Source organism: Microtus pennsylvanicus, chromosome 11 (genome assembly GCF_037038515.1).
Source record: "Microtus pennsylvanicus isolate mMicPen1 chromosome 11, mMicPen1.hap1, whole genome shotgun sequence".
Lineage (NCBI taxonomy): Eukaryota > Metazoa > Chordata > Mammalia > Rodentia > Cricetidae > Microtus > Microtus pennsylvanicus.
This window is the reverse complement of record NC_134589.1, coordinates 45,493,255-45,519,089: the sequence shown is the minus strand read 5'-3', so window position 1 is coordinate 45,519,089 and position 25,835 is coordinate 45,493,255. Positions and strand designations below refer to the sequence as shown.

General features: G+C 51.8%; 1 protein-coding gene across 7 annotated transcripts in view; it reads right to left on the bottom strand.

Annotated features, from left to right (window-relative positions):
* Window positions 1–25,835, bottom strand: part of Rph3al (rabphilin 3A like (without C2 domains)) — a 141,428-nt gene that overhangs the window by 43,448 nt on the left and 72,145 nt on the right. For 5 of the 7 annotated variants that reach the window (XM_075991622.1, XM_075991623.1, XM_075991621.1 and 2 more), the window contains exon 5: window positions 7,506–7,598. The exons of the other annotated variants lie outside the window; for them this stretch is intronic. In XM_075991622.1, coding sequence (XP_075847737.1) covers window positions 7,506–7,598 — 93 coding nt within the window. The remainder of the gene's footprint in view (window positions 1–7,505; window positions 7,599–25,835) is intronic. 7 annotated transcript variants of the gene reach the window in all.

Below are 25,835 nucleotides of genomic sequence, written 5' to 3'. Positions count from 1 at the left end.
AACTTTGGTGAGTCACGGGCTTTGTTTTGTTTTGTTTTGAATGGATGAGGAAGAGAGGCTGAACAATAAATGAATTTTCCATTTGCTACTGTGGGTCCCATGTTTAAAAGCCCCCAATGCAGTCTCTTCCAACCCCAAGTGACATACCCACTGAGACCACCCGCAGGGACTATACTGCAGGTGACAGAGGGGACTAATGTGTTAGGTCACACCCAGGCCTTGTCTGCCTTCCTTGCCAGCAGAGCGCTAGGTCTCTGTGGCACACAGAACCATCCTTCTGTCTTCCAACCCTGCCACTATTCTCAAGAGATGAGAGACTCCCAGACAGGCTGGCCATGGAGACTGCGTCTGGGAGGTGGACGTCTTTCAGTCAGGCTCCCACAGGGGAGAGCAGAGCCAAGCAGTGCCAAGAAGATGGTGCAGAGTGGGCTTCTGCCCGCTAGGTCCTTGCTCCTTTCCAATGGTCACAGAGAGTCACAGATGCCACCTCTGAGATGCAAAGTGTCACAGGCAAAATTTCCCAGCCCGAGAGGACTGTGAGAAGTTTTCAGATTGTTTCGGGGTCCACCCTGGTCCCTCTCTCTGAAGACTAATGAACAGGGGGAATGTGACCCTGTAAAACAGCCATAGAAGCCAGCAGCCAGGGGACTGCTCTAGAGATCAATACACGGGAAACCTGAAAACTCCATGGCTATGCATACCAGATTTCAGGGGAAATGGACAGCATTTAGTGTCTTGAAAAGATGAAGAATGGCTCAGGAAACAGAGTCTGGAGAACAAATCAGGTGGCGGCGAGCAGGGGTGCTTCTTTAAAACCCAGCAGTCAAGAGGGTGAGGCAGGAGGATTGAAAGTTGGAAGCAAAAGAACAAACATGGGGAAAATGGGAGGAGGGGGCAGCAGACGAGTCTGCTCTGGGCACGATTGAGGAGAGGGACAGTGCCCGCTGCTCCTAGGTCATCAGTTGGCTCCCCTGGTCAATACCTGGGAGCCACATGAAGGGGTCGAACATGAGCACATATCATGGCCCGAGAGAAGCTCCGTCCTCTGTGCTCAGGGATGCAAGAGCGGCTAGGGGAAGAATTGTTCTGAATGGCAAAGGAACAGAGACCCTGAATCCACCAGTGGGAGAGAAAAGAAAGAGGAAGACAGAGGGGGAGGGTCCACGGCAGGAGAACAGAGACAGGACGGACAAATACGTCTGCATGCATTGACACGGTCAGTTTCAGAATCACAGCTTCAGTAAAAGCAGCCAGGCCCAGAAAATGAAGGCAGGATGCTGCACTCAAGGGCAGGTGTGGTCATGAGCAGGGCTTGACTTGGGCAGGGGCTAGTTCCTATCAGTTTTATTATAGTTCTCTAGACATAAATGTCTTTTAAAAATGTTTCTTGAGATCGAGTCTTGCTATGCTGTTCAAAAAAGGCTTTAGCTTCTGGACTTAAGCGATCCTCCTCCTTTAGCCTCCTGAGTGGTTAGAAGTATGGATGAATGCCGCTGTGGCCATCCTCCATAAGGAGATGTCAAGATTCTCTTATTTTTTAAAGACTTATTTTTTTATCTTGAACTATGTGTGCGAGTATGGGTATATGCACACAGTTCAAGTACCTATAAATGCTAGAGATGTCACAAGTCCTCAGGAGCTGGAATTACGAGCTGTCGTGAACTGCCTGTCCTGGGTGCTGGAAGCTGGACTTGGGCCATCTACAAGAGCAGTTCGTGCATGCTCTTAACTGCTGAGCCATCTTTCCAGCCCCAATGTGTTTATGTTTGCATGTATGTACATATGCATGTATGTATATAATTTGTTTGCAGTGTGGGCACTGTGCCCAGGACCTCGCACGTGCTGTTACGGTCAACCACTTAAGCTACATCCTTAGCCCTCAAGGCTCTTTTCTATTTTGATTGTTCACACGCACACACGCACACGCGCACACACACACATCAACGTAAAATCTAGCAAAGTATTTAAATCAGACATTTAAAAAAAAACAAAGAAATCAGTGTTGTGGGTGGAAAGCTTTAAGGTTTTCCGGGCTGGAGGGAAACACGAAAGCATCTGACAGCAACTTGAGGAAGTGGTGGGCATAAAGCAATAATCAAAAATATAACTGAAAAGCTTTCCTGGATCAAATGTCTAAATACTGAATGCTTGTTCTAGGCTATCCAGACGAAAGTGTGTGTGTGTGGTTCTGTACGCAGGTCAGGGGTCAACATCAGGGCCTTCCTCTACCACTCTCTTCCTTATGTTTTGAAACAGGGTCTCTCCTCGAGCCTGGAGCTCACTGATGGGCTGGGCCAACTGATCGGTGAGCTCTAGAAATCTTCTTCTCCCTGTCCTCCAACACTGGGCCAGGCAACACGCCCAACATTTTACATGCATGCTGGGGATTTGAACTCAGGTCCTCAGGCTTGTACAGCAAGCAGTTAACCCTACCCAGTGCTGCCAGTAGAAATATTAATTGCAAAATACAATAAAGTTTCAACTGGTTATTACAGCAGAAAGCAAGCACAGCCTGCTGCAGCCTTCTCCTGAGTGCCTACTGTCCCCTGGGAGAACGCTGCATGCCACGCACTGATTCCCATCCCACTTCCTCTTCCTCTGCATGGCACAGCCTGGTTCTCCTCAGCTTGCCAGCCTTCGTCACATGCTCTCCCTCCCTCCCTGAGCGCATTCAACGTGCTCTGAAGTCCACCGGGGCCTGGTCTGTGCCCTAGTTTGTTTCTTTACATCTTGCACTCGTCAGCAAGGAAAGCATCTTGGCAGGGTGCAGGGGGCTTGGAGACCGGTAAGGACGGCTGGGATGCACAGTCAGGTTACATGTGAAATCCTAGGGCTTGGGAGGCTGAGGCAGGAGAATCTCAAGTGACAATTTAAACAGGAGATAGTTGGCAAGAGGCTTAGAAGTACCAACCAGGAAATTAAAAAAAAAATCTATATACAATGGACAAGACAACCAGTGTGACCACCTCTAGGGACCGCCAGCTTCCCTGCTGTAGGAATGGGTAGCAGTCACTTGAACTTCATAGACCAATAATACCTTAGTAATACTTTTCATTTAGTTCCTTTTCCACCTTGCCTGTACTTTTTCCTGTGTATTCAGTGTGACTTCTGTCTTTTCTCTTCCGTTGTCTCTTTTGGATAGCCATGTCCCAGCTGTGTGGAGCTCTCTTGTCCTCTGGGCCTAGGAATCCACTGTGAGCTATAATCTACACTACAGGCAGGGGAAGGGTGGGGAGTGGTGATAGCAACCGACTGCTGGCTTCCCATGCACCAGGGTGGGAGTCCTGTCCCAGCTTGCAAAGGCATGTAATCAAAGAATGACACATAGTTATTAGTTAGAGATGAACTGGAAACCATTTAAACAGTAGAGGCAGGGGAATCAGAAGTTCCAGAACGTCCTTAATCCTAGCCGCATAGGAAATATGAAGCTAGCCTGGGCTACATGAGATACTGTCACAAAACATAGCTCACATGTCCTGAACTGGAGGGCCAGCTGTTTGAGACAGAACACCATTGAGACTCCATCTCCACAGAGTTTTTGATTACACTGTGAAATAACTTAGAACAGAACGTTAATTTAAAACAGTTTTGACAAACTAGAGGGGGTAAACCAGCAAAGAGGTTGGAAGTAATATGCTAAAATATTAATAGCGGTTGCTCCCAGAGACTCAGAATATGCTTTTGTGTGTACGTCTTATACGTTTCTACATATTGTCACCATTCTTCAATTATCCACATTAACTGTTATAAAAAAAACAGTAAACTATACCTTTTTTGTTTTGTTTTGTTTTTAAGACAGGGCTTCATAACGCCTTGCCTTGAATTCTGATCCCCCTGCCTCTTCTTCCCAAGTGCTGGGCTCACAGGTGCATGCCACCAACATAGCTAGTGCACGCCCTCCATCTCTCTATGTGCATGTGTGCATGCCTGTGCATGCATGTATGTACATATGCGTGCACATGCCTGTGTGTATGTATGTGTGCGTGTGTATGTGTGTGTATGAACACTTGCAAGGCTACCAAGAGATAACTCGGGCACCCTGAGCAATATTAAACATGGAGAACAGGGGCTGGAGAGATGGCTCAGCGGTTGGGAGCACTGCCTGCTCTTCAGGGGTCCTGAGTTCAATTCCCAGCACCCACATGGTGGCTCACAGCCATCTACAATGGGATCTGATGCCCTCTTCCGGCACACAGGTGTACACGCAGACAGCACTCATACATAAATAAAGTTTAAAAAAATAAACATGGAGAACAAAGCATGCTGCGACTGTAACCTACAATTTATGTCACACAACAGCCAGAACATGAGCTTAGGACATGTCACTCCGATACTCAAGATCCCCCAAAAGCCACCCTTTTCCTGACTAGAGCAGCCTGAGTCTCTCAATGGAGTATACAGTTACCACAGTCTGACCTCCCTCTGCATCTTTAACCTCTCAACCTTGACCCTGCTCCTTTCACCTTAGTCACCCTGCTCAATGCACACCCACCATCTTTGCGCAAAGGTCATGTTCTCAGGGGTCCCCCCCCCAGCCCCTGTGAAGGATAGGGGTCATTGTTCCCACTACCTCTTGCCCGTTTCCCTGGATCAGATTATCACCATCTGTGAAGTTACAGCACGGACCTTCCTGGGTTTGTGGCTTCTCTCTCCTCTCATTATAAGAGCTGTCATACCTGGCACCCGGAAGATGCTTAATAAATATGCATCAAGTGCCCAAGTGAATGAATACATGAGGTGGGAAACTCCACACCTGACAGGCGGAGATGCACATTGCTGCTCACGTGCGTTAGACAGGCAGGAACGCCAAGCTACCCGCCCTAGGACATTCAGCCAGCATTCTGCCCACTCAAGAGAAATGACTTGCAATTACAGCAAGGGCTGATGGAAGCTAGCCGGGAGGAGAGGGAGATAAGATTGCCCGGGCAGAGTGGCACAAGACAGTCCATCAGCAACCCAAGTTCTGTCACGATCTGCCTTCCAACGCTGGACAGAACTCCAAATTCCCATCACAGTCTCCAAAGCGGCTCCACTCAGTGCTTAGAACACGGCAGCTTAAATGTCCTTTCTCTCTAACTCTCTCCTTGTTATGATTAGATATTTCTTGAAGAGAAAAAAAGGCATCTGGAAACCCATTGCGCCCTGCCCCCACTCCCTGCCTGTGGCAGACAGCAGACTCCAGTATGTGGGCATAGAACCCACAGATGATAAACCAGTGTGTTCACAACCCCGTCCATGACCCTGTTCACCCGCAGCGAGTGTCCGAGCAACGCTGCCTGGAGCCGCAGAGGGGAACCTTGTCCATCTTGCTAAGCTTTATCGGCTCCTAAAATTCAAGGACAAGTTGATAGCATACAGCACAGCCTTGCATTCTTTGCCTTAGGAAAGATAAGAAAATTCATCTGCAGCTATTCTAGACTTTTCTGGGTCTGGGACATCCTAGAGGTTAGGATGGGCTAAGAGGCCCTCCCTATGTCCCTCTGTTTGTCAGGGAGCTCAGGACTCTTAAGGCATGTGTAGTTAACTTGTAATGAGATGATCAGCTGTGGAATCTTCCTTTCCTCCCATTCACTTGGTTTCCCCTGTGGCAACTTGACTTCCAATATCAGCTCATCTGTGACCATTATTTTACACAGAAGCATCCTTCGTGAAGACGCCATTTAGAGAAATTTCTTCCTTACTTATCTCCTCCTCCTCTTCTTCTTCTTCTTCTTCTTCTTCTTCTCCCCCCCCCCCTCTCTCTCTCATTCACTATTTGCTCTGGCTGTCCTGGAACTCACTTTGTAGACCAGGCTGGCCTCGAACTCACAGAGATCTATCTGCCTCTGCCTCCTGAGTGCTGGGATCTTATCTGTGTTTTAAAAGGGGTCCCTTGAAGACTGGAGAGACTTCGGCTCAAAGAGGGGGCTCTGACTTTGAGGAAGGGGCAGCTTCTAACAGTTCCGGAGTGTGAGACAGTCGGTAGGTACACTTCCTAAGCTTGCAAACACTTGCCCCTACACAGTCATTCCATGAAGGGCCATAATCATCACCATTTGGGAAGAAGGGACCTTCAGGGAGGTCTAAATGCCAGCTCACACACCAAGGCCCTGCATCTTTGTCTTCTAGATGCCCAGTAACGACAGGTAGAAATATTTTAAAAGCAACATGGAAGCTTGTTTGCGCTTAAAAACAAGATGTATACCTCAGTAGACCAGAGGCTCAACTACTTATTCCTTTAAAAAAAAATTACACATATGATTTTGTCTAGGTAGTCTCTAGGCTAGCCTCCAACTTATGATCCTCCTGCCTCCTCCTGAGAGCTTAGGATTACGGGTGTGTGCCGCTGTGCCTAGCTGCTTACTATTTTGAGTATCCAAATGCGCTACCCATGGAGCCCAGTGGGTGGAGACAGCTGGGAAGTTGGTCTTCTTCGATATGAGAACCTACAGGAGGTGAGGGACCACAGCCAAGTCACTAAAAATGAGGCTAGAGAGAGGGTTTCTCACCCGGGAGAGAGGGGTGCAAACCGTAGGACCCAGTCCCAAAGCAGGAGCACGTGAGAGGAAGCATGCCTGAAGGAGAGGGGCAAATGCACACAGCACGGCTGGGGCATGCATGTCTCCATGCTCACCCCACACCCAGGATGCCTGGCTCTGCCCCACGGAGTCAAGGACTCAGTGAAAGGAATTGCTCAAGAATCTAGACACGCAGAGGATGGACTGGGGAAGAAGGGGGGCTAAAATTTAAGATGCCCGGGAGAAGGATGGAATGACAACACAGAGATATCCGAGGACAGCAGAATTTTCCAGAACAGAAGGCATTTTATAAACTCAGATAAAAAGTGCCAAGCAAAATAACTGAAAGGCCAAACCATCTCTGGAAAGCTAAAGGTTCCCTTTGCCTCCCCGGAAGCTGCCTGCCTTGGCCTGCTCGGGTTCCATCCTGACCTTGGACAGACAGGAAAACTCAAGTTTGGGGGAAGGAGAGACATTTCCAGGCCCCATCCCCTTGGGGGCCTTATCATACCCCCCAGTATGATTTATTTCCCCAGAAAGGGGTCAAGCTCCACCCACAGAACACTGGCACCAGAAATGACTCTGGATGGCAGCATCACGGCGGGCTGGGGCTGCCCTCAGTAGCTCACCCATCCCCCTACCACTAGCTCCATATACACAGGCTATCAGGCCTCCCGTGTTTTCCACCAGAAGGGGGAAATGACACCCACCAGAGGGGATGTAAAAGGAGAAACGAATGGACAGATGTCAGTAGTTCAGTGCAGCGTCACGTACTCAGAGGACATCCATCGCAGTCCCCAACTGTCACATGTACACAGGCTCACACGGAGGCTACCCACGGAAACCACAGGCCCCAAAGCCCAAGAACCGGGCCGACTCGCACCTCTCCATCAGTGAGGTCATCCTGGGCAGTCCTCCTTGGGACCTTCCCTCTGGAGAAGTTCCTGCCAGCACCTCAATGCTGTGGCCCCTGCCCCGCCCAAGCCCCGCCCACTTCAGGATCCCTACCTCTCTTTGCTCACTGCAGATCTTACACAGCCACAGGGGCCGCTTCTGGCCAGGGGAGGGGGAGGCCTCGATCCCGCATTTGGTGCAGACTTTCTACAAGAGAGAGGACACATACGTGTCAATATTCTGGCCGCTTCCGCCTGGACTACGGGGCCAGGGCAGTGGTCTCCAAGGGATGCTCTGGCATCTTCTAAGAGGACAGCTTGCTTTGAGCTAAGGGCAGGGCTCCCGAAAGCCAATCGAGGATGCTTTGGATGCCTTTGTACTGTAGCAGTCTCACGGATGGATCTCCATGCTACAGACTGCGCATCCCATGATTCTGCTCTGTGAGGGGACCGTATCAAAGCCAGCTAGCAGATCCCCACAGTGCCAGAGCGTTTAGCAGCAAAGAACTGGAAATCACCCAAATGCCTAATACCTGGGAAGGATCCAGGCAAAAAAGGCAGGAGGAGACGCTGCTTTCCTACAGCGGACTGTGGCTACCTGCAGATGTGGGTGGGAAACACGGTCCTCTCCCAAAGAAAGTACACACTCTCTCAGGAGCAGGCCAGAGACTCCCACGTGTGCCTGACAGGTTAGGAGCCGTGGTGAGAAATATGAGCGACAGCCTAAGCACACGTGCTTGGTGCCACGATTCTCATATGAGGGTTCCAGGACCTCATCAGTGAGGTGGTAAGCTCACTGCGCAGGTGTGGAACGGAGGGTTGGTGGCAAAGGAGAACTTGGAGGAGGGCAATGACTCTGGAGCCCTCCCATTCCTCCCTCCCGACATAAATAGCCAGACCACAGGCTCCAGTGTTTTTTCTTCTACTGAGTTGTTTAAGTCCTAACATCTAAACACACACTTTGCTTTCCCGAGAGACACAGCAACAAGCAATGGTGGGGAAGGCCAGGATAAACACTGGGAGGCAGAGGTGGATTTGTTGGGGCTGAGGTTGCTTCCCAGCCTACCAGGGGTGTGTGATTCAGCAATGGCTATTTTTTCTTCGTGTGTGTGTGTGGGGGGGGAGTACAGAGGCTCCTGTCCCTACAGGGTGGGGGCTTCCACTGAAAGGAGGGACAGATCTGTTGTTTGGCCTTTTCTGCAGGCTGCCAACTGAGCAAGAGACACATCTCTCCACGGAGAGGGAAATGTCACCAACTTGGCTTCTCTAAGCATGTGTCACCAGCCTGATTGGGTGGCTGAGCCTGAGCTCGGCAGGAGTGGCAGGAGCCAGCAAACTCAGGAGGGAAGCTATGACACATTTGTGGGGGCCTGGATTGGCCACCATCTGATGTCACTTCTCTGGGTTTCTAAACAAAGTGGAATCTGCTCTCAGGTCAAGTCTCTCTGAGCTAATGGGAAGGCCCCCTCTCAGGTCCCAGGCAGCACAGGGCTTCCTTCCCGGCTCTCAGGTATAGAGTCTGCAGCATTATGGTCAAGCAAATCAAGGCAGGGTCTCCGCAGACTGCGCCCCAGGGGTGCCCTGAGCTCCCAGGGTCTAAAGGGAGAGGCAGCTGCCTAAGTGTCGGCCCTGGCTTTGGGATCTTTGCAGGCTGGGGACAGTAGGCCTCTCCAGGGATTGGCAGCTCATCTCCTAGACCAATGGTTCTTGAACTTCCTAATACTGCAACCCTTTAATACAGTTCCTTGTGTTATGGTGCCCCCAGCCATAAAATTATTTTCATTGCTAGTTTATAACTGTAATTTTGCTACTGTTATGAATTGTTATATAAACTGTGTTTTCTGCTGGTCTTAGGCGATCCTATGAAAGGGTAATTCAACCTCCAGAGGGGTGGTGACCCACAGGTTGAGAACCATGGTGCTAGACCACCATCTCCGGGCTAGGTCTCAGAGGGGCCAGAGGTTGCTGCGGCTTTCCTTATAGTTCACCCTGTAATACAGAGCGCTCTGCCCTCCCACAGCTGTTGAATGAGACCATACTTTTGAAAATCAGGCCTGATTAAAATACCAATGACTATCATTTATGGAGCAATTATGCGTGCCAGGTACAGAGACCCCAAAAGTGTAGAGGAGATACGTGATGGGATCCCTGGGAAGATGGAGAAACGGAGGCTGAGATCCTGAAGACTGCTTGTCTTGTGAGCCAATGAGCAGCGTCAACATTCAGAGCAATCAAGCCCTTCCCCCAGGGGCTGCCTGCTACCCACAGCAATTGATGGCTGGCTCTGTTCCAGCAAGGACCTGGGCTATGGTTGGAAGTCCTAACTAGCTGCCCTGAGACCCAGCACAGACTGATTCTGAGACCTGGGGTTCACAGGGGATGGGGGTGTAGCCGGGACACACTCACACATGCCCCCTGGCTGGTTCTTGGCCACTCTGGTTCTGCTCTTTGTTCTCTCTCAGCCTAGAAACCTCCACTGGTTCCCTGCAAGCCCCGGGAAACATGGTGGTCACAGTCCCTAGGAGAGAACAATGCAGCCGTAGGCCCTGTCTACAGCAGCTCAGTTTGATATGATTGTACCATGGCTCCTGGCTCAAGTCACAGAAGCTTCTTCTACAGTAGTGGCAAGGGAGAAAGATGGGTAGCAGCCTTCTAAAGTATTCCCAAGTGACGGAGCGCTGGCCTCTTTCTCCTCTTATGAAGTCCCCAGCCCCACCACATGGGCTCAACCCTGTGACTGCCTGTAAGTCTAGCACTTCCCAAAGACGTCACCTCCAAGTGTCCCATGGGCGAGGGCATCAGAATACAGGTTGAGGGGACACAAATATTCAGTCCACTGTGGCCTCCAGCCAGGACTGGGTCTTTCTCTGCTATTGCATGTTGGAAATCCTTGGTATTACTTGGAGTCACTGTGTTCCACCCTACATCACCCAGCACTCAGTCACCAATTCGATGATCCTGTAACCCTGCTCTTGGTTCCTGCAGAGTCAGTGGCTCATGATGCTGGCACAAAGATTGGGGCAAGATGGGGTGAGCCCTTGGGTGGACTCCTGAGTAGGCTGCCCAAGCCAGTCCACGTCTCAGGTGTTCTCATGTCTATGACAAGTTCACCATTCATCGCTTGGAGAATTAGCGGAGACCGATGTGAAACTCAGCTGCTATAGAAGCAGCACTCAGTGCCCAGCACCGTCTTTATTAGTGGCACCTGTTGCACCCTGTTCTAAACGCCCACGTGATTCTCCTAAAGTGCTGCATCGTTTGGTACAGTGTCTAGCAGCCATGGATGATCACTTAAAGTGAAACTAGGGACCAGGGAATTGGCTCAGTGATAGAATATTTGCCTAGCAAAACCTGCCCATCCATATGCCCAGTGTGTATGGGATGCCAGCGTAGGTTGGATAACACACGTGGATAGGCAGGGCCGTGTACCTGTCAAAGTGCTGGGGCTTTCTCAGGAGTCACCCTTCCAAGGTAGAGGGTGGCTGAGCTGCACCGAGAGAGGTGGGGGGTCAGTTAAGTGGGATATTTGTTTTCAAATTTTAACACTTACTTATTGTGGGGAGGGTCAGAGGACAACTTAGAGGGGCAATGAGTTCTCTCCTTCTACATGTGAGCTCCAGGGGTCACACTCAAAGGCAGCAGGCTTGACAGTAAGAGACTTTATTGGCCGAGTCCTCTCACTGGCCCCTAAGCATGGTTTTGAAAGACAGGGTGCACATGTCTTGTTAAACCGTCTGATAGATGGTGCATCCATGCTGTAGGTCCAGGGAAGAAAATAAGAAAAAAAAGCTCACAAGAACTGTCCCATCCTCCACCCACAGACCTGGGACACTGAGTCTGCAGACAGAAGTGGCATGTAGTCACCTCCATGGACTGAAGACAGTAGGGTGAGCTCTGGTCAGGTGAAGGAGGAGGAGAAGAGGGGCAGGTAGTCCATCCATATTGGGGTATGCACACCTCACTTTCTCCAGCAGAGAACTCAACGCTGCCTGCTCCCTACATGCCAAGTAGGACTGAGGGCAGCCAGGTGGAGAGAAAGTTGCTCCCACCCTACTTCAGAGGCAGAAAGGGAGGAAGGGAGGATTTTCTTGGAGTTTGTTTCCTCTACCTTTTGCCTTTTAGAGTTTTCTCTAGGGGATCAGAGAGGTGGCAGGATGGGACACACCCACCTATGTGTGCACACCCTATTGCCAAGTTATAGCATCACTGATGGAAGCCACAATGAGCCCAGGCAAATTCACATGTCTGAAGCGTGCCTGACTGGCAGAGGTGTAGGGTATTCCTTAGAGACTAGGGCTACCAAAAGATAACATGCTTCACGTCAAATAGAATTGCTGCTCTATTAAATCTCAGATCAAGAGGGAAATAACGAATAATTTCCATTTCCCTTTATGAGTTTGGTCTTTGTTTTCAGATTCCAATACAGAAAATTAAGCAGTCAGTATTCAAAGAGAATGAACGAGAAAAAAAGTGCAAGAAAGAGTAAGGCAGCCTCTCCAACTGGCAAGGGGAGCCTGGGCCTGGAGGAAGCCACTGGCTTTCTGCCCAGATGGGCTTCCCAGGAGCAGAATGGCCATCTACAGTGGAGCACTGGCTTCTGGGGGCCTCACGCATTCTGCAGCCTGCAATCCATCTGGGCTAAGGAAATCACACCTGACTCAGATCAGAGGCGACAACACTCTAAGTCTTCAGACGATGTGCCCTGTGTGTCACTCTTCTCAATCCACTTGTGTATCCCTTCGCAGGTGTGTGTTCCAGCCCCTAGAACACAGAGAAGGGGCCAGCTTGGGGACAGTCAATAGGACACAGGCTTTGGGCATGCCAGAAACAGACGGTGCCCTTTGGAGGCAGCCTTGGACTTTGCTCTTCTAACCTCTATTTTTCCTCCCCCTACGTCAGTGGTAAGACCTGTGCCCCATTGTGAAGACCAAGGAAGGTTCTTAGCACCGTGCATGACGTCCAGCACACCTTTCTCAGTGAATGCTACATTTAGTACAGCCCTGACCCAGCAGACACCCTTCTCCTATCTCCGCCCCCACTCAACAATCCCCTCCCCAGGGTTATTACCCAAATGGTGTCTGAGCTATAAACTTCCCTCTATCACCTCCGCGTGAGCCACACTGTCACCACCATGCCTAGCCTACACCATGGGCCCCACAGCAGTGTCCCCCTATACCAGCTAGGCCCCCAATTAGATCACGGCATGCAGCTGATAGATCTCTGCAAGATGTCATCTCTCCCACCCCTGCCAGCCTAGGGGGCCTTCAGAGGTTTCCCGTTGCATTTGAGTGAAGACCACCACCCCTTTGCATGCTGAGGGGTGTTCGGGATGGATCCCTCTCCTCGCTGGCCTCTCTTCTTACCTGCCTCCCGTTTACAGCCTTGCTCTCTCCCCTCTGCACTTGGGACGCATTGGGCCACAGTGCCTAGTCATTGCTCTGCCTCTGCCCCAGGATCTTACTAGGTGCTGGGCCTTGGCTGGGATGCGTGTGACCACATGTCTTCCTCACTCACTGGCATGCCCTTCAGACTCGAGCAGAAGCACCACTTCTTCAAGGCAGGCTGCTCTGAAGAAACCCCACTGCGGGCCCTTGCCTCTTCCTCCCCGTCAGGGTTGTTTGTCCTCTGCTCTGTGTGATGCGTTACTGCCATTGCCCCCACCAGACACCCCTGTCAGACAGGGCACAGGCCATGAATATGGTTGCCCGCTTTATGGTTCCCAGTTCTACCACAACTATCTGCGGAGTCCTCAAGGGAACACACGGGAGTTCCCTTTAGTACTGCAACCGACAAGGTGAGGTGTGGTCTCCCTTGGAATATGCCGAAGCTCTGGGAGGCAAGACACAGAAACACACATTTGGCACCACCAGCCAGGTCCACGCACAAGGTTCATGCCAAGTGGTGCTGATGAGTGGAACCCTGGGAAAGGCACAGATAGTGTGGGGTCCCCAGAGGAGGTAGTACCATGGGCTGTGAGGAGGGGTTTGTTCTGAAGCAAGAAACATGAATCCAGCAGGGCAGGCCTCAGAAGTGACATGGAGCATCCTTTGCCAGGGTATGCAGCAGGGATACCCATCTTACCTCACAAGAGCACTCCCATGGTGCATCCCGTAGGCTGCCTATGTGCATAATATCTGTTCTGAGGCTGGGTCTGGTGTCCCGCCAGAATGTTCTCTTAATACTTCAGTTATGTCCAGAAAACCAGTGCCACATGTCCCCCTCCCAGACCACATCCAAGAGCCAGAGAGCCTGACAAAAGGCCTTCAAGGGACAGACATGGAACCCAGCTGGCAGAGTGCTTGTCCATCACCCAGCACTACACAAACCAGGGGTGGCAGAACATTCCTGTAACTCCAGCCCTTGTGAGGCAGAGGCAGGAGTACTGGGAGTCCAGGGCCATCCTCAACTACAAGCTACTACAAACAACTCAGGCTACATGAGACCTTTTCTCAAAAAAAAAAAAAAATTAAAAGGCTTTCAAAGATGGGAAGACCAAAGCCCAGGTGCCTCTGCCTACATCCCTGTGGGTTCTCACTGGTGTCCTGACGCGCCAACCCCACTACACTACGCAGGGTGCTCAGCCAGCTGCCTGGAGCGAGGAGCTAGAGCGGACTGGAAGGAAAGAAACTGCCCAACAGCAGGCCCTCCACCTTCGGGACAGCTGTCTGGAGCCATTTAGAATGGGGCAAATGGCCACACGCACCTGGAAGGGCCTGGGTGTTCTAAGGACTTTCACCATAGAAACTCATGCTCATGGTGCTTCATCAGCCCAAGAGGTAAGGTCACCTCCGAGACTATACACACCAGGAGGTTTGAGCAACCTAAACCTTGCTGTCAAAATGATGGTAACGGCAGCTAGCAAGTACGTATTTGCTTTATTTTTTAGACATGAGGTCTTGCTTGGTTGCCCAGGGTGTATTCAAATCCTTCCTATGTCGGCCTCACGAGCAGCTGGGACTACAGGGACAAGCCATTTAGAACAGTTCATTGAAAGGTATTTGGTGCCTCAGTATACGATTAATATTGCGTATAAAGGTGCTGTTTTAGACACTCTTGAGAATAAAACGACACGGCCGTACCTTTTCAAATGGAGGGGGGTCTACAAATAAGGAAAATCTCCTTGCATCCTGGTGCTACAGTGGCTGGGTAGGTAAAGACACTTCCTACTAAACCTGACGACCTGATTCTGTGCTCCCAGAACCCACACAGTGGAAAGAACCTGACCTCCACACACACGCCATGGTACAAGTGCACCCCCACATATATGAGCACCACCCACATATACACAATGCTACAAAAAAACAGGTCAGTCATTTCTCAAAAGATCCAGTGCACTGAAGCTGATGAATGGGACTGTTTCTACGTAGGCGCTATGCTGCCGGTGACACCACACTGCGGTGACACTCCCCACACACCCCAAGGAAGCAGGGAGAAGCAGGGCCACACCATGCGGTCTCAGCATGTGGATAGGTCACACGAAGCGTGGGCCTCCAAGTGTGCCACTTACCCCGCATGCTGTGCCTGATGCTTGAAAGCAAGGCCACAAAAGACAACTAAATCATATTGTACTTGGGGAAGCCGTGCCAGCAACGAAAATGATGACGATGTAAACAGAACAGGTGACAAAAATACCGACAAAGCTGCATAGGTAATGAAACGGGGGATTCGCACAGTAAGTTAAAAATGGCTTGTAAACATACGGCATCGCTTGGTGTAGGCACGCTGCCGTATGACTGTGTATGTGTGCGTAATGCTTTCAGAAGTCTATCTACACACCGGAGACGGCTGGGAAGGTATCAATCAAAATGTAAACCGCCCGCGTGCGTACACGTGCATGTGAGCCACGCGGCACACGTGAGAAGGCCAGAAGACAACTTGTGGGAGTCACTACTTTCCTTCTTCCATTTGGGCGCTATGACTCCAACTTGGGTCATCAGGCATGGTGGCAAGTGCCTGTGTCTACTGAGCCATTTTACTGGCCTCAGAAGCTATTTTAAATACATAAACAATAGGGCTTGGGCTACAGCTAAGTGGCCGAACACTTGCCTAGCATGTGTGATGCCTCGAGTTCAATCCCTAGCACCAAAATAGAATTCCTCTCCATTCTTCCCTCCTTCCTCTCTCCCTTCCTTCTGGGCTGTGGATGGAGCCCAGGACCTCATGCATGCTACAGCAGTAAGTGCTCTGTCACTGAGTGCCATCCCTAAGTCCAGAGTTCCTAAAAGAAGTCTATGCTAGTCAGGCAGGGGTGGCGAACACCTTTAATCTCAGCACCTGGGAGACAGAAGCAGGTGGATCTTTGAGTTCGAGGCCAGCCTGGTCTACAGAGTGAGTTCCAGGACAGCCAGGGCTACACAGAGAAGTCTCAAAAAACAAAGTCTATGTTGAACACTTTGGGAAAAACTTGTCCTTTATGTCATGAGATCTGGACTTCTGCAGGCTAGGGTGAAGCTGACGGCACACGGCGTGGAAGGCTGGCTTACTGGTCAGGTGGTATCACTGGGTCCCCAACCCTACTGTTTGCAGGCCTAGCCTTGCTTGACCCTCACATCGTTACCAGCAGGGCCTGCAGCTACACCACCAATCTTGTTAGGCGGAGGAGCCGAGAACAGCCTTGTTGCCATAGATTCAGTGCTAAGACCCCAGGTTCCTCTGCCAGGCAGCTTAACACATACAGTTCAGATATTGATGTACGTGTTATAAATATTTAAACACTTCATGTGGCGCTTATACTTCACCAGGCACTGAGGGCGCTGCTTTATGTAGACTCATTTAACTTTCATAGCGTCTCTGTGAAGCCGGGATTTGGGGTCCTGTCTTATGCACAAAGGATAATCTGAATAACCGAGCCGTGGGGAGCGAGAATGTGAACCTTGTTCTATCTGAGACATAGAAGTTAGTTGCGGCTGACAGATCTTTTGGGGCAGGGCACTTTTCCTACTACAGGACCCAACTTTGCCTTCTCCACCTAGTATTAAGGCAGGGCTGGCTCCCCGAACCCCACACCTCATCCAGAGACACAAACAAGGTCGAGCCTCACCTGGCAGAGGGCCAGCCTTGCCCTTCCCACTCACCAGGACATAGCTCAGGCTGTGGACAAGGCTTAAGATTCCAGACTTCATCCTGATCATCTTCAAATACTGTCACAAACAGGACCCAAAGGGACACAGCTATCACTGCCTGAACTAAGACAGAAGCCAGGAGGTAGTTGAAGCAGCCCTGCAGAAGGGCTTCCTACCCTGATGCCCCACTGGGGACCCTGCAGGAGAACCAGCCAGACAGGCTCCCTTCCATTTGCAGGGACCATGTGCAACCCCCAGACCTGCACCAGCCCCCTGCCCCCTCCTCTCCTGATGATTTTAGGACTAGGCTTCCAAAGTCCGCCTCCCTCTACCTGCCACTCACAGTCACCACGGCGTCCCCAGCAGAGGGGAGGGTTAAAAAACAGTACCAGCTCTCGGTTATCATTCACACAGTCATAAAAAGAAACCGTGGCTAGATTCGGCTTAGGTTGTTTCTGTGCCTTTGTGGCTCTGTGTTGAGCATCTGACCACAGCATTGAGATTCTCTAACAATCTGAGGCCCTGACTGATGTGGGCAGGGTGGGTGCCAAGGACAGTGCCCAGCACCGCCACGCCCCTTTTAACCCTTTCTGGACCCAGTAAACCTCTTCATCCCATTTCAGACTGAAAGATTGAATTTGGGGTTTCTGTCTTCTTTCTGGTGAGTCAGAGAATCAGGGGGTGTGCAGTGTGGGGGTGGGAGCATAGTGCAGTGTGGGGGGCAGGGAAGAGGTGTGCAGTGTGGGGGTCAGGGAAGAGGGGTGTGCAGTGTGGGGGTCAGGGAAGAGGGGTGTGCAGTGTGAGGGTCAGGGAAGAGGGGTGCAGTAAGGGGCAGGGAAGAGGGGAGCAGTGAGGGGTCAGAGAAGAGGGGTGTGCAGTGAGGGGTCAGGGAAGAGGGGTGCAGTGAGGGGCAGGGAAGAGGGGTGCAGTGAGGGGCAGGGAAGAGGGGTGCAGTGAGGGGTCAGAGAAGAGGGGTGTGCAGTGAGGGGCAGGGAAGAGGGGTGCAGTGAGGGGCAGGGAAGAGGGGTGCAGTGAGGGGTCAGAGAAGAGGGGTGTGCAGTGAGGGGTCAGGGAAGAGGGGTGCAGTGAGGGGCAGGGAAGAGGGGTGCAGTGAGGGGTCAGGGAAGAGGGGTGCAGTGAGGGGCAGGGAAGAGGGGTGCAGTGAGGGGTCAGGGAAGAGGGGTGCAGTGAGGGGCAGGGAAGAGGGGTGCAGTGAGGGGTCAGGGAAGAGGGGTGTGCAGTGTGGGGGTGGGGAACAGGTGTGCAGTGAGGGGTCAGGGAAGAGGGGTGCGCAGTGTGGGGGCAGGGAAGAGGGGTGCAGTGAGGGGTCAGGGAAGAGGGGTGCGCAGTGTGGGGGCAGGGAAGAGGGATGCAATGAGGGGTCAGGGAAGAGGGGTGTGCAATGTGGGGGCAGGGAACAGGTATGCAGTGAGGGGTCAGGGAAGAGGAGTGCAGTGAGGGGGCAGGGAAGAGGGGTGCAGTGAGGGGGTGGGGAACAGGTACGCAGTGAGGGGGCAGGGAAGAGGGGTGCAGTGAGGGGGCAGGGAACAGGTGTGCAGTGAGGGGGCAGGGAAGAGGGGTGCAGTGAGGGGGCAGGGAAGAGGGGTGCGCAGTGAGGGGGCAGGGAAGAGGGGTGCAGTGAGGGGGCAGGGAAGAGGGGTGCAGTGAGGGGGCAGGGAAGAGGGGTGCAGTGAGGGGGCAGGGAACAGGTGTGCAGTGAGAGGGCAGGGAAGAGGGGTGCAGTGAGGGGGCAGGGAAGAAGGGTGCAGTGAGGGGACAGGGAAGAGGGGTGCAGTGAGGGAGCAGGGAAGAAGGGTGCAGTGATGGGGCAGGGAAGAGGGGTGCAGTGAGGGGGCAGGGAAGAGGGGTGCAGTGAGGGGGCAGGGAAGAGGGGTATTTGGCGAGAGCGCAAGAAATAGGTGTGTGCTGTGCGGGGCAGGTTTGATACCATTTTAACAGCATGAAGAAAGAATATGGAAGGGTCCTATATTTACTGACAGGGACCCTATTTGGGGTTCGAACAGTTAAACAGTACTCCAGAGCCTCCCAGAAGCAATAAGAACTCAGGAGTTCCTGGTGAGGAGCTGGTGGGGAGACGCCTGAGTCTCACAGTGTGCATAAGGGGGGGCATGTGATGACACTGGCTCTCCCCAGGGGTGAGCAAGCACTGGATCATGCCACCCTGGATTCCTGAAAGCAAGCTTCCCAGACTCCCTTGGGCCCCTCCCTGTGCCCTTAGACTAAGGCACAGATACCCTGTCTGAATCCCCAAAGGACTAAGGCTTAAGCCAGTCACCTTGGGGACCAGCAGTGGCAAGTCACTCTCCAGCCCAGTTTCACCTATGACTTTCTGGCCTGAAGGCGGGGGGTGGGGGGTGGGGGGGGAGGCCCAGGTGATAGAGGCTCACATCAATCTTGCCCCCTGCCGTGTGGTTACTTAGAGTTACAACTCCTAACAATGATAACAGCCACCATTGATTGAGCACGTAGCCCGCGCCTGGTGCCACATTCAGCACTCAGCATACATTATCTTTATCAAATTTAATCTTAGTGACTTTCACAACCCTGCCAGGGAGGCTTTCTGATCTGAATATCACGGATGAGGAGCTGAAGGCTCCAGATGCTGGGCTGCTCGGCCAAGTTCACACATGGAGGAGAGGGCAGAACTAAATTGGGACCCTGAGACCCTGGTGGGTAATACCCAAGTAAGAGCTTGGGTTGTGGGTGCAACTCAGCGACAGAGTAACATGAAGGCCCTGATTCGATCCAGCACAGGGGGAAGTGAGTGCAGACAGGGGTGGGGTGGGCACTTCCATAAACTGTGCTTTGTGTTACACCCAGCTCAACGTTATGGCGTTGATGTCCAGGTGCTGGGATATTTGTCAGGGTCACGTGGGTTAGGAAGGGAAGGGCAAACAATCTTGCTTCTCACCTGAGCTCTAGTACATTAAGCAGGATGCTTCTGGGCTCAGAGCTGGGTGCCGCTGGTTCTTAGGGGGCCAGGGAACAGATGTGAATAAGTTGAAGAAAAACTTCCCAGATAGACATTGCCCACAAAAGGAAAGTGATCCCTACCCAAGGCTAATCCGGCCTCAGGTCCTGGTGACTCAGGCCTCCCGCTGGCAATCTCTCACCAAGAGGCACCTCCTAGCTCACGGTAGGTGCACTGGGATTACTGTTTCTGGTTTTCAGCCTGGGTTCTGGGGAGCTAAACTCAGGTTTTCAGGCATGTACGGCAAAGGATTTTACCCACTGAGCCACCACGGTAGCCCAAGAGCAGCTTTTGAAACTGGGCCTGGTGGCACGCCCACACATAATCCCAGCACTGGGGAGGTTGGAAGCAAGAGCACTGTCTGGGCTATGTACTAAGAAGAAAGGAAATGAAAGAGAAAAATCTTTTCATATGCTAAAGAGGTGGCTGGCGACTTCTAAGACAACTCAGAAATGGGCTGGTCACCAAAAAGACAGGGCATGGTTAGAGGGTTGGGACTGTGTTCCCCACACCTCACTCAGACTCAGAGGAAAGAGCTGAAAATCAAATCAGGTGTCATGACCAACAATGCATTCAGTCAGTGTCGGCCTCCACAGAAACCAGAAGGGTGGGGGTCTAGGCTTCTGGACGGTGGAACATCTGAAGTTCCTACAAAGAGGCTTTGTACCCCCCTCCAAACCTTTTCATCTGAATGCTTTGTAATGTCCTTCCTAACAAACCAGGGAGTACATCTCCCTGAACTCTGAGCTGTCTCAGCATCAGTCCAAGAGATGAATGTGGCTGCTGGCCTGGTGCGCCAGAGGTGGGGTGCAGCCTTGCAGAACCCAGCCCTGACCTGCAGGCCCTGCCTGGAGACCTTCCAACTAGAGAATCTGTTGTCTAGCTGATCCCCACACATCTGGGGAATCACCCCCCCCCAACAGAGATGTCAAGTTTATGTGAGGGAAAGGAAACAGTAAGAGGCAGCTGCGGGCAGACTGTAGGGAAATGGCACTCTGGGGACCAGGAAGAGGTAGCAGAAAGGCTTGATGGCAGGTGGGATGGGAGAAGGCACAGCTTAGCCTTGCTTCCAGAGGCCCACTAGACACCAGCGACAGCTAGTCAGGAAGGGGACTTGAGCCGGCGTGTGTGTGAGTGTGTGTGTGTGTGTGTGTATGTGTGTGTGTGTGTGTATGTGTATGTGTGTGTGTGTGTGTATGTGTGTGTATGTGTGTGTGTGCGTGTGTGTGTATGTGTGTGTGTGTGCGTGTGTGTGTGTATGTGTGTGTATGTGTGTGTGTATGTGTATGTGTGTGTGTATATGTATGTGTGTGTGTATGTGTGTGTGTATGTGTGTGTGTGTGTGTGTGTGTGTGTATGTATGTGTGTGTGTCCCAGACTCGAGGAAATAGGGATGCAGCTGACAGGATAGACAATGTAAAAGGGGGAAGGGCCACTACTGCTGGGTCCAGGGTCTGGGGAGGCAGGTGGAACCCAGAGCACAGTCGGGCAGCCCTAGGCCTGCTACACCAAAGAGGCTGGACCACAGAGGGCAGAGTGAAGAGTGTGGATGTGGGCCAAAACGACCAATTCATAGCACCCCCCAAAACAAAGCCAGCATAGACCCCTGGCCAAAGTCCCCCGTCCACAGGCCCCCAGCATGGCAGTCTTCTTTGTCAGCTCTACCTTGCCCTAGAGGAACAGCAAGGGCCCCTCTGGTCTCCAGAGATTACACTAATCCTCCCCCTCCAGCTCTTTCCAGCTCTGCGGACGGACGCGACCAGTGGGTGCCTTTTTGGGAACTGTTTGTTTTCCTGTGAAAAATTCAGCAGACTAGACAAACACCCCAGAGCTTCTAAACAATCTTGGGGCAACGGCACTAATGGCTAATTAGGGGCCCTGGAGGTGGCAGGCCTAGAGTTCCACGGAAAGCAAAGACAATCAGGGTCAGGTGGAGACAGGGCCCCCTGGGTGGAATTAGTGCCAATTACCAACATGCCGCCGCCAGGGAAGGAACTGGAGGCCATGACACCATGTGGAGGCATTTGGACTTTATCCCGTAAGCAGCAGGGAGCCACTGAACACTTCAGGGAGGTGGGGAGAGGAAGATGCAAGAGGGCAGGCGGAGAGGGCCTGCAGGGAAGTTAAGTAGAACAGGTGATTGGAGCCAGGAAGGGCACCCTACTGCAGCAGCATGGCCCTTCCCTGGGCTCTATAGGACCAACTATACTCCTATTCGAATTTGAATGTGGTTTCTCAGAAGGAAAAGCCCAGCTTCTCCGCTCAGCCTCAGATTCTCCATCTACATCCCTGGGAAGAAATGCCCCTCTCATCGGAGGTGGATAAAAGGGAGGAAAAAAGTTTTGAAGGAAAGGGGCTAGAGAACCCCGAAAATGTCTCATAAAGCCCTAATTCTTTGTCTTGTTTTTAGATGGGGTCAGGGATGGAGCCGAGGGCCTCTTTCATGCGAGGAAAGCCATTTACCATTGAGCTGTTCCCAGGCCTTGATTTTTTAATTTTGAGGCTAGGGTCTCCAGCGATACCATTCTGAATGTACCCGATCTTGTCTGATTTTGAGGCCGGGGGTACAGGGAGCCTAGAGGACGAGAACTCTCGGCTCCCCATCCGCAGAGCTACTCTGGTACCCCCAGATGGCTAAACATCCCTGAGCTGTGGTCAGTGAGCAGCTGACAGTGATAGGGAGAAGTCTCCAGAACTAAGGGGCGATGAGAGAGCAAGGAAGAAGTGCAGGCGGCTGACGTGTGGCAGGTGGCAAGGCAACTGGAGAGGGGCAGTGCCTGGCACTGAGCCACACTGTCGACTGGGAACGTCATTATCTGCCATTTACCACAACAGAGGACAAGCGAATGCACAAAATTACCTCGCTAAGAGCTGCTAAATAGATTGGCCAGTGCTCTTCCTGCTGCTGAAGCCCTTATGCGACTCTACCCACCCACCAGACCTGGAGGAAGGGGCTGCGTCTGCAGCAGCCAGAGGCCACTGGATGGTGGGCGCAGCGGGGTGTTACTGTGACCCAGCAGAGAGACCCACAGAGCCAGGCAGGTCCTGCTTCCCACCCTTGGGCCATAGGATCTCTTATCCACTTGGTGAGGGCCTGAGCCTCGGAATGACTCAGACCAGATCTCTGCAAAGTCTATCTGTTGCCCAGACATGTGCAGATCATTGTGACAAACCAGGGCAAGGCCTCAGGTCTGCTTTGTGAGAGGCACTGCCTTAGGGAGTCAGTGTTGGGCGCCACTCCCCACTCTATAATCCGCCATGGGTGTTGTGGTTGCTTCTGGCATCGGGGAACCCCATCTACAAGGTGGCACTAGCACGCATGGCTCCCTCTTTCAGAGGTCTCCTGCATGCCTTCTACTCTCTTCCCTTATCACAAGCTATGGCGGCAACATCTAAACTGAGCTGAGCGTCTCCATTCTAAACACTGCCTTGCTGGGCAGTGGTGGAGCACGCCTTTAATCCCAGCACTTGGGAGGCAGAGGCAGGCGGATCTCTGTGAGTTTGAGGCCAGCCTGGTCTACAGAGCTAGTTCCAGGACAGGCTCCAAAGCTACAGAGGAACCCTGTCTCGAAGAAGAAGAAAAAGAGAAAGCGGTGGGCATTTATTCATCTATTCAGTACACTCCAGTCCGGGCCCCAGCATGTTGAAGGAGCGGCAGCCGCTTCCCGCCACCCGGTTAGCTTTACCCGAAATAATTACACGGAAACTGTATTCTTTTAATCACTGCCTGGCCCATTAGTTTTAACCTCTTATTGGCTAGCTCTTACATATTGATCTAACCCATTTCTAATATTCTGTGTAGCACCACAAGCTGGCTTACCAGGAAAGATCTTAACCTGTGTCTGTCTGGAGTGGGAGAATCATGGCACTGCCTGACTTGGCTTCTTTCTCCCAGCATTCTGTTCTGTTTACTCCGCCTACCTAATTTTCTGTCCTATCAGGCCAAGCAGTTTTCTTTATTAGTTAACCAATGAAAGCAACAGATAAGATTCAAGACCCACCTCCATAACTAGCAGGCTGTGAGTAGCCTGGGAAAGAGTGGCTACAGAGAAGGGTGTAAAATTCCCTTATAATTATTACATAGTTCCTAAAAACAGAATCAGATTATTTTTTTCCTGTGTGTGTGGGGGGGGGGGAGGAATTCTGATGTGGTACGAAGTGAAAATATAAACAAAGGGAATCACAAAATGAGGAATACATTTAGTCCCATCAAGAAAACAGGCACTAGAGTAGAGGTAGGCGGAGGCCTGTAATTCCACGGCACTGCACGGGAGGTGGGGGTGGGAAGATTAGAAACTCAAGCCCATCCTCGGCCACACAGTAAGTTCCAGGCCAACCATTTGGAAAGGAAGCCCCCCAGGGTCTGGGTTGGGTTAATATTTTACCTACAAATGCTTTACAATTCTCCAGCTGTGGCTGCTGTGCACGAGACACCGTCTCTAAGAGCAGATGGCATGCCTAGCTCATTTCAACCCCCATAACCCCAGCCCAGAGCAGGAACTTCAATTACCCCCCAATTTCCAGGGGAGAAAATGGAGGCAGGAGAATATAGGCAACTGAACCCAGTGCTCTAACTAGTAGGCAATAGTATCAATTATCTTATAAGAGTCCAGGAAGAGAAGCCAGGAGTGTAGCTCAGTGACAGTGGGCTTGTCTAGCAAGCTTGAGGTCCTGAGTCCCATACCCTGCATAGTGCGGAATCCGGGAAAACACAAGTCTCAAGCACTACCTCACTGAGTCTTTAAGCTGCTGGGGCTCAACCATCAGACTTGCACCACTTGCCTAGTCCCCACCGATGACATAACCAGGGGAGAAGGCTCCTTGCTTTCCACATCTCTTTTGTTTTCTGCAGTACTGATGATGAAGTCAGGGTCTCATGCTTGTCAAGACCCCTTCTTACCTTCTGGAGCCACCAGGGGCTCTAGGCTAGGAAAGGGAGGACCAGGAAGCAAGTCCTGTCACTGCTCAGCTCTGCCACTGCCGTCAAGGACAATATGCAATGTAGGCCTGACTGTGCTCTGATAAACCCAGAGAGATAATGTTCTCCCCTCTCAAGCTTCTCTCTGTATTTGTTTTCAATTCTTGTCAAATCCACTCTAGCTCATGGCTCATCCAAAGCAAGAGGGACCCCTGATGTAGCACTACCAGCTCTTGGTCCCTGGTGTAGGGGATGACCAGGTCCAGCAGCCTGTCCACAGCAGACTCCGACTAGCTGGCATATGGCCAGGGAGGTGGCAGGGGTCACAGGTTTTGGAAACAGAGTTGAAGCCGGAGTACAGGCATTGGTGGGGTTGGGACTTAGTCTGAAAGCTCAGGCTAGGGTAAGAGTCTGCCTTTCGGTCTTGGTGGCCAAGCCAGGGGCAGCCTGCTTGCTGCCGAGGACAGCTCCTAGGTGCTCCTAGGTGCTGAGAAGGAGCTAGGCAGGGAAGAAGGCTCAGCGCATGGTGTCTGCTTTTATTTCTCTATTCCTCATGCCCCACTGGACAGATTTGAGGGGTCACAGGGTGGTCCCTTCTCAATTTTGCCCCACCCCAACCTGGGTGACACAGCCACACACGACAGATGCCCAGCAACTGGTCCTAGCTTACTTACTGTGTTGAGAAGCTGACACTGCAACATTGGATCCTTTAAGATATCACGTCATGGAAATGTCAACTGGCAGGCCACATGCCCTTGCTTACTTCTCTTGCCTTGACCTTTGCACGGCAGGCACCTGTGCTCAGACACAGTCCGTTAGGTGAGGCCGTTAAGACCCTACCTGTGCTCAGACACAGTCCGCTAGGTGAGGCTGTTAACACCCTACCTGTGCTCAGACACAGTCCGCTAGGTGAGGCCGTTAACACCCTACTTGGAGAAGAACTTCACCCTCCACTTGTGTCCCTTTCTTCACCTGACTCCCAAGGTGGCTCTGGTGATAAAGTGGGTAAGGGGGCCTGGCATGGAGATATTGGAAGCTTTTTAAAAAAGACAGTAAATTCCTCGTAAATTGTTGATGCTCTTCCTCCTCCCTGAGGTCTCGCAGCCTGGTGGGCTGGCCTCGTGTGGCTGCTTCTGCAGCCCTGGTCAGCACCCAGCAGGCTCAGAGACAGGCACACTGCTGTGTGAAACACTAAGTAAGGTAATCGAGCATTTTGTGATCACAGACTCCAGCTTCCTGGTCCACCCAGCATGTAGTCAGCAACCTAACCTTCACACCAGAGCTCCAGTGGCTAGGAGCAGAATTCCTGTCTCTTGACCTCAGAAAATAAATTTCCTTGACTTTATAAAAGCCAGAGAGAGAGAGAGAGAGAGAGAGAGAGAGAGAGAGAGAGAGAGAGAGAGAGAGAGAGAGTCTTATGTAGCCCAGACTGGCCTTGAACTTGCAGTATAACTGAAGATGACCACCATGACA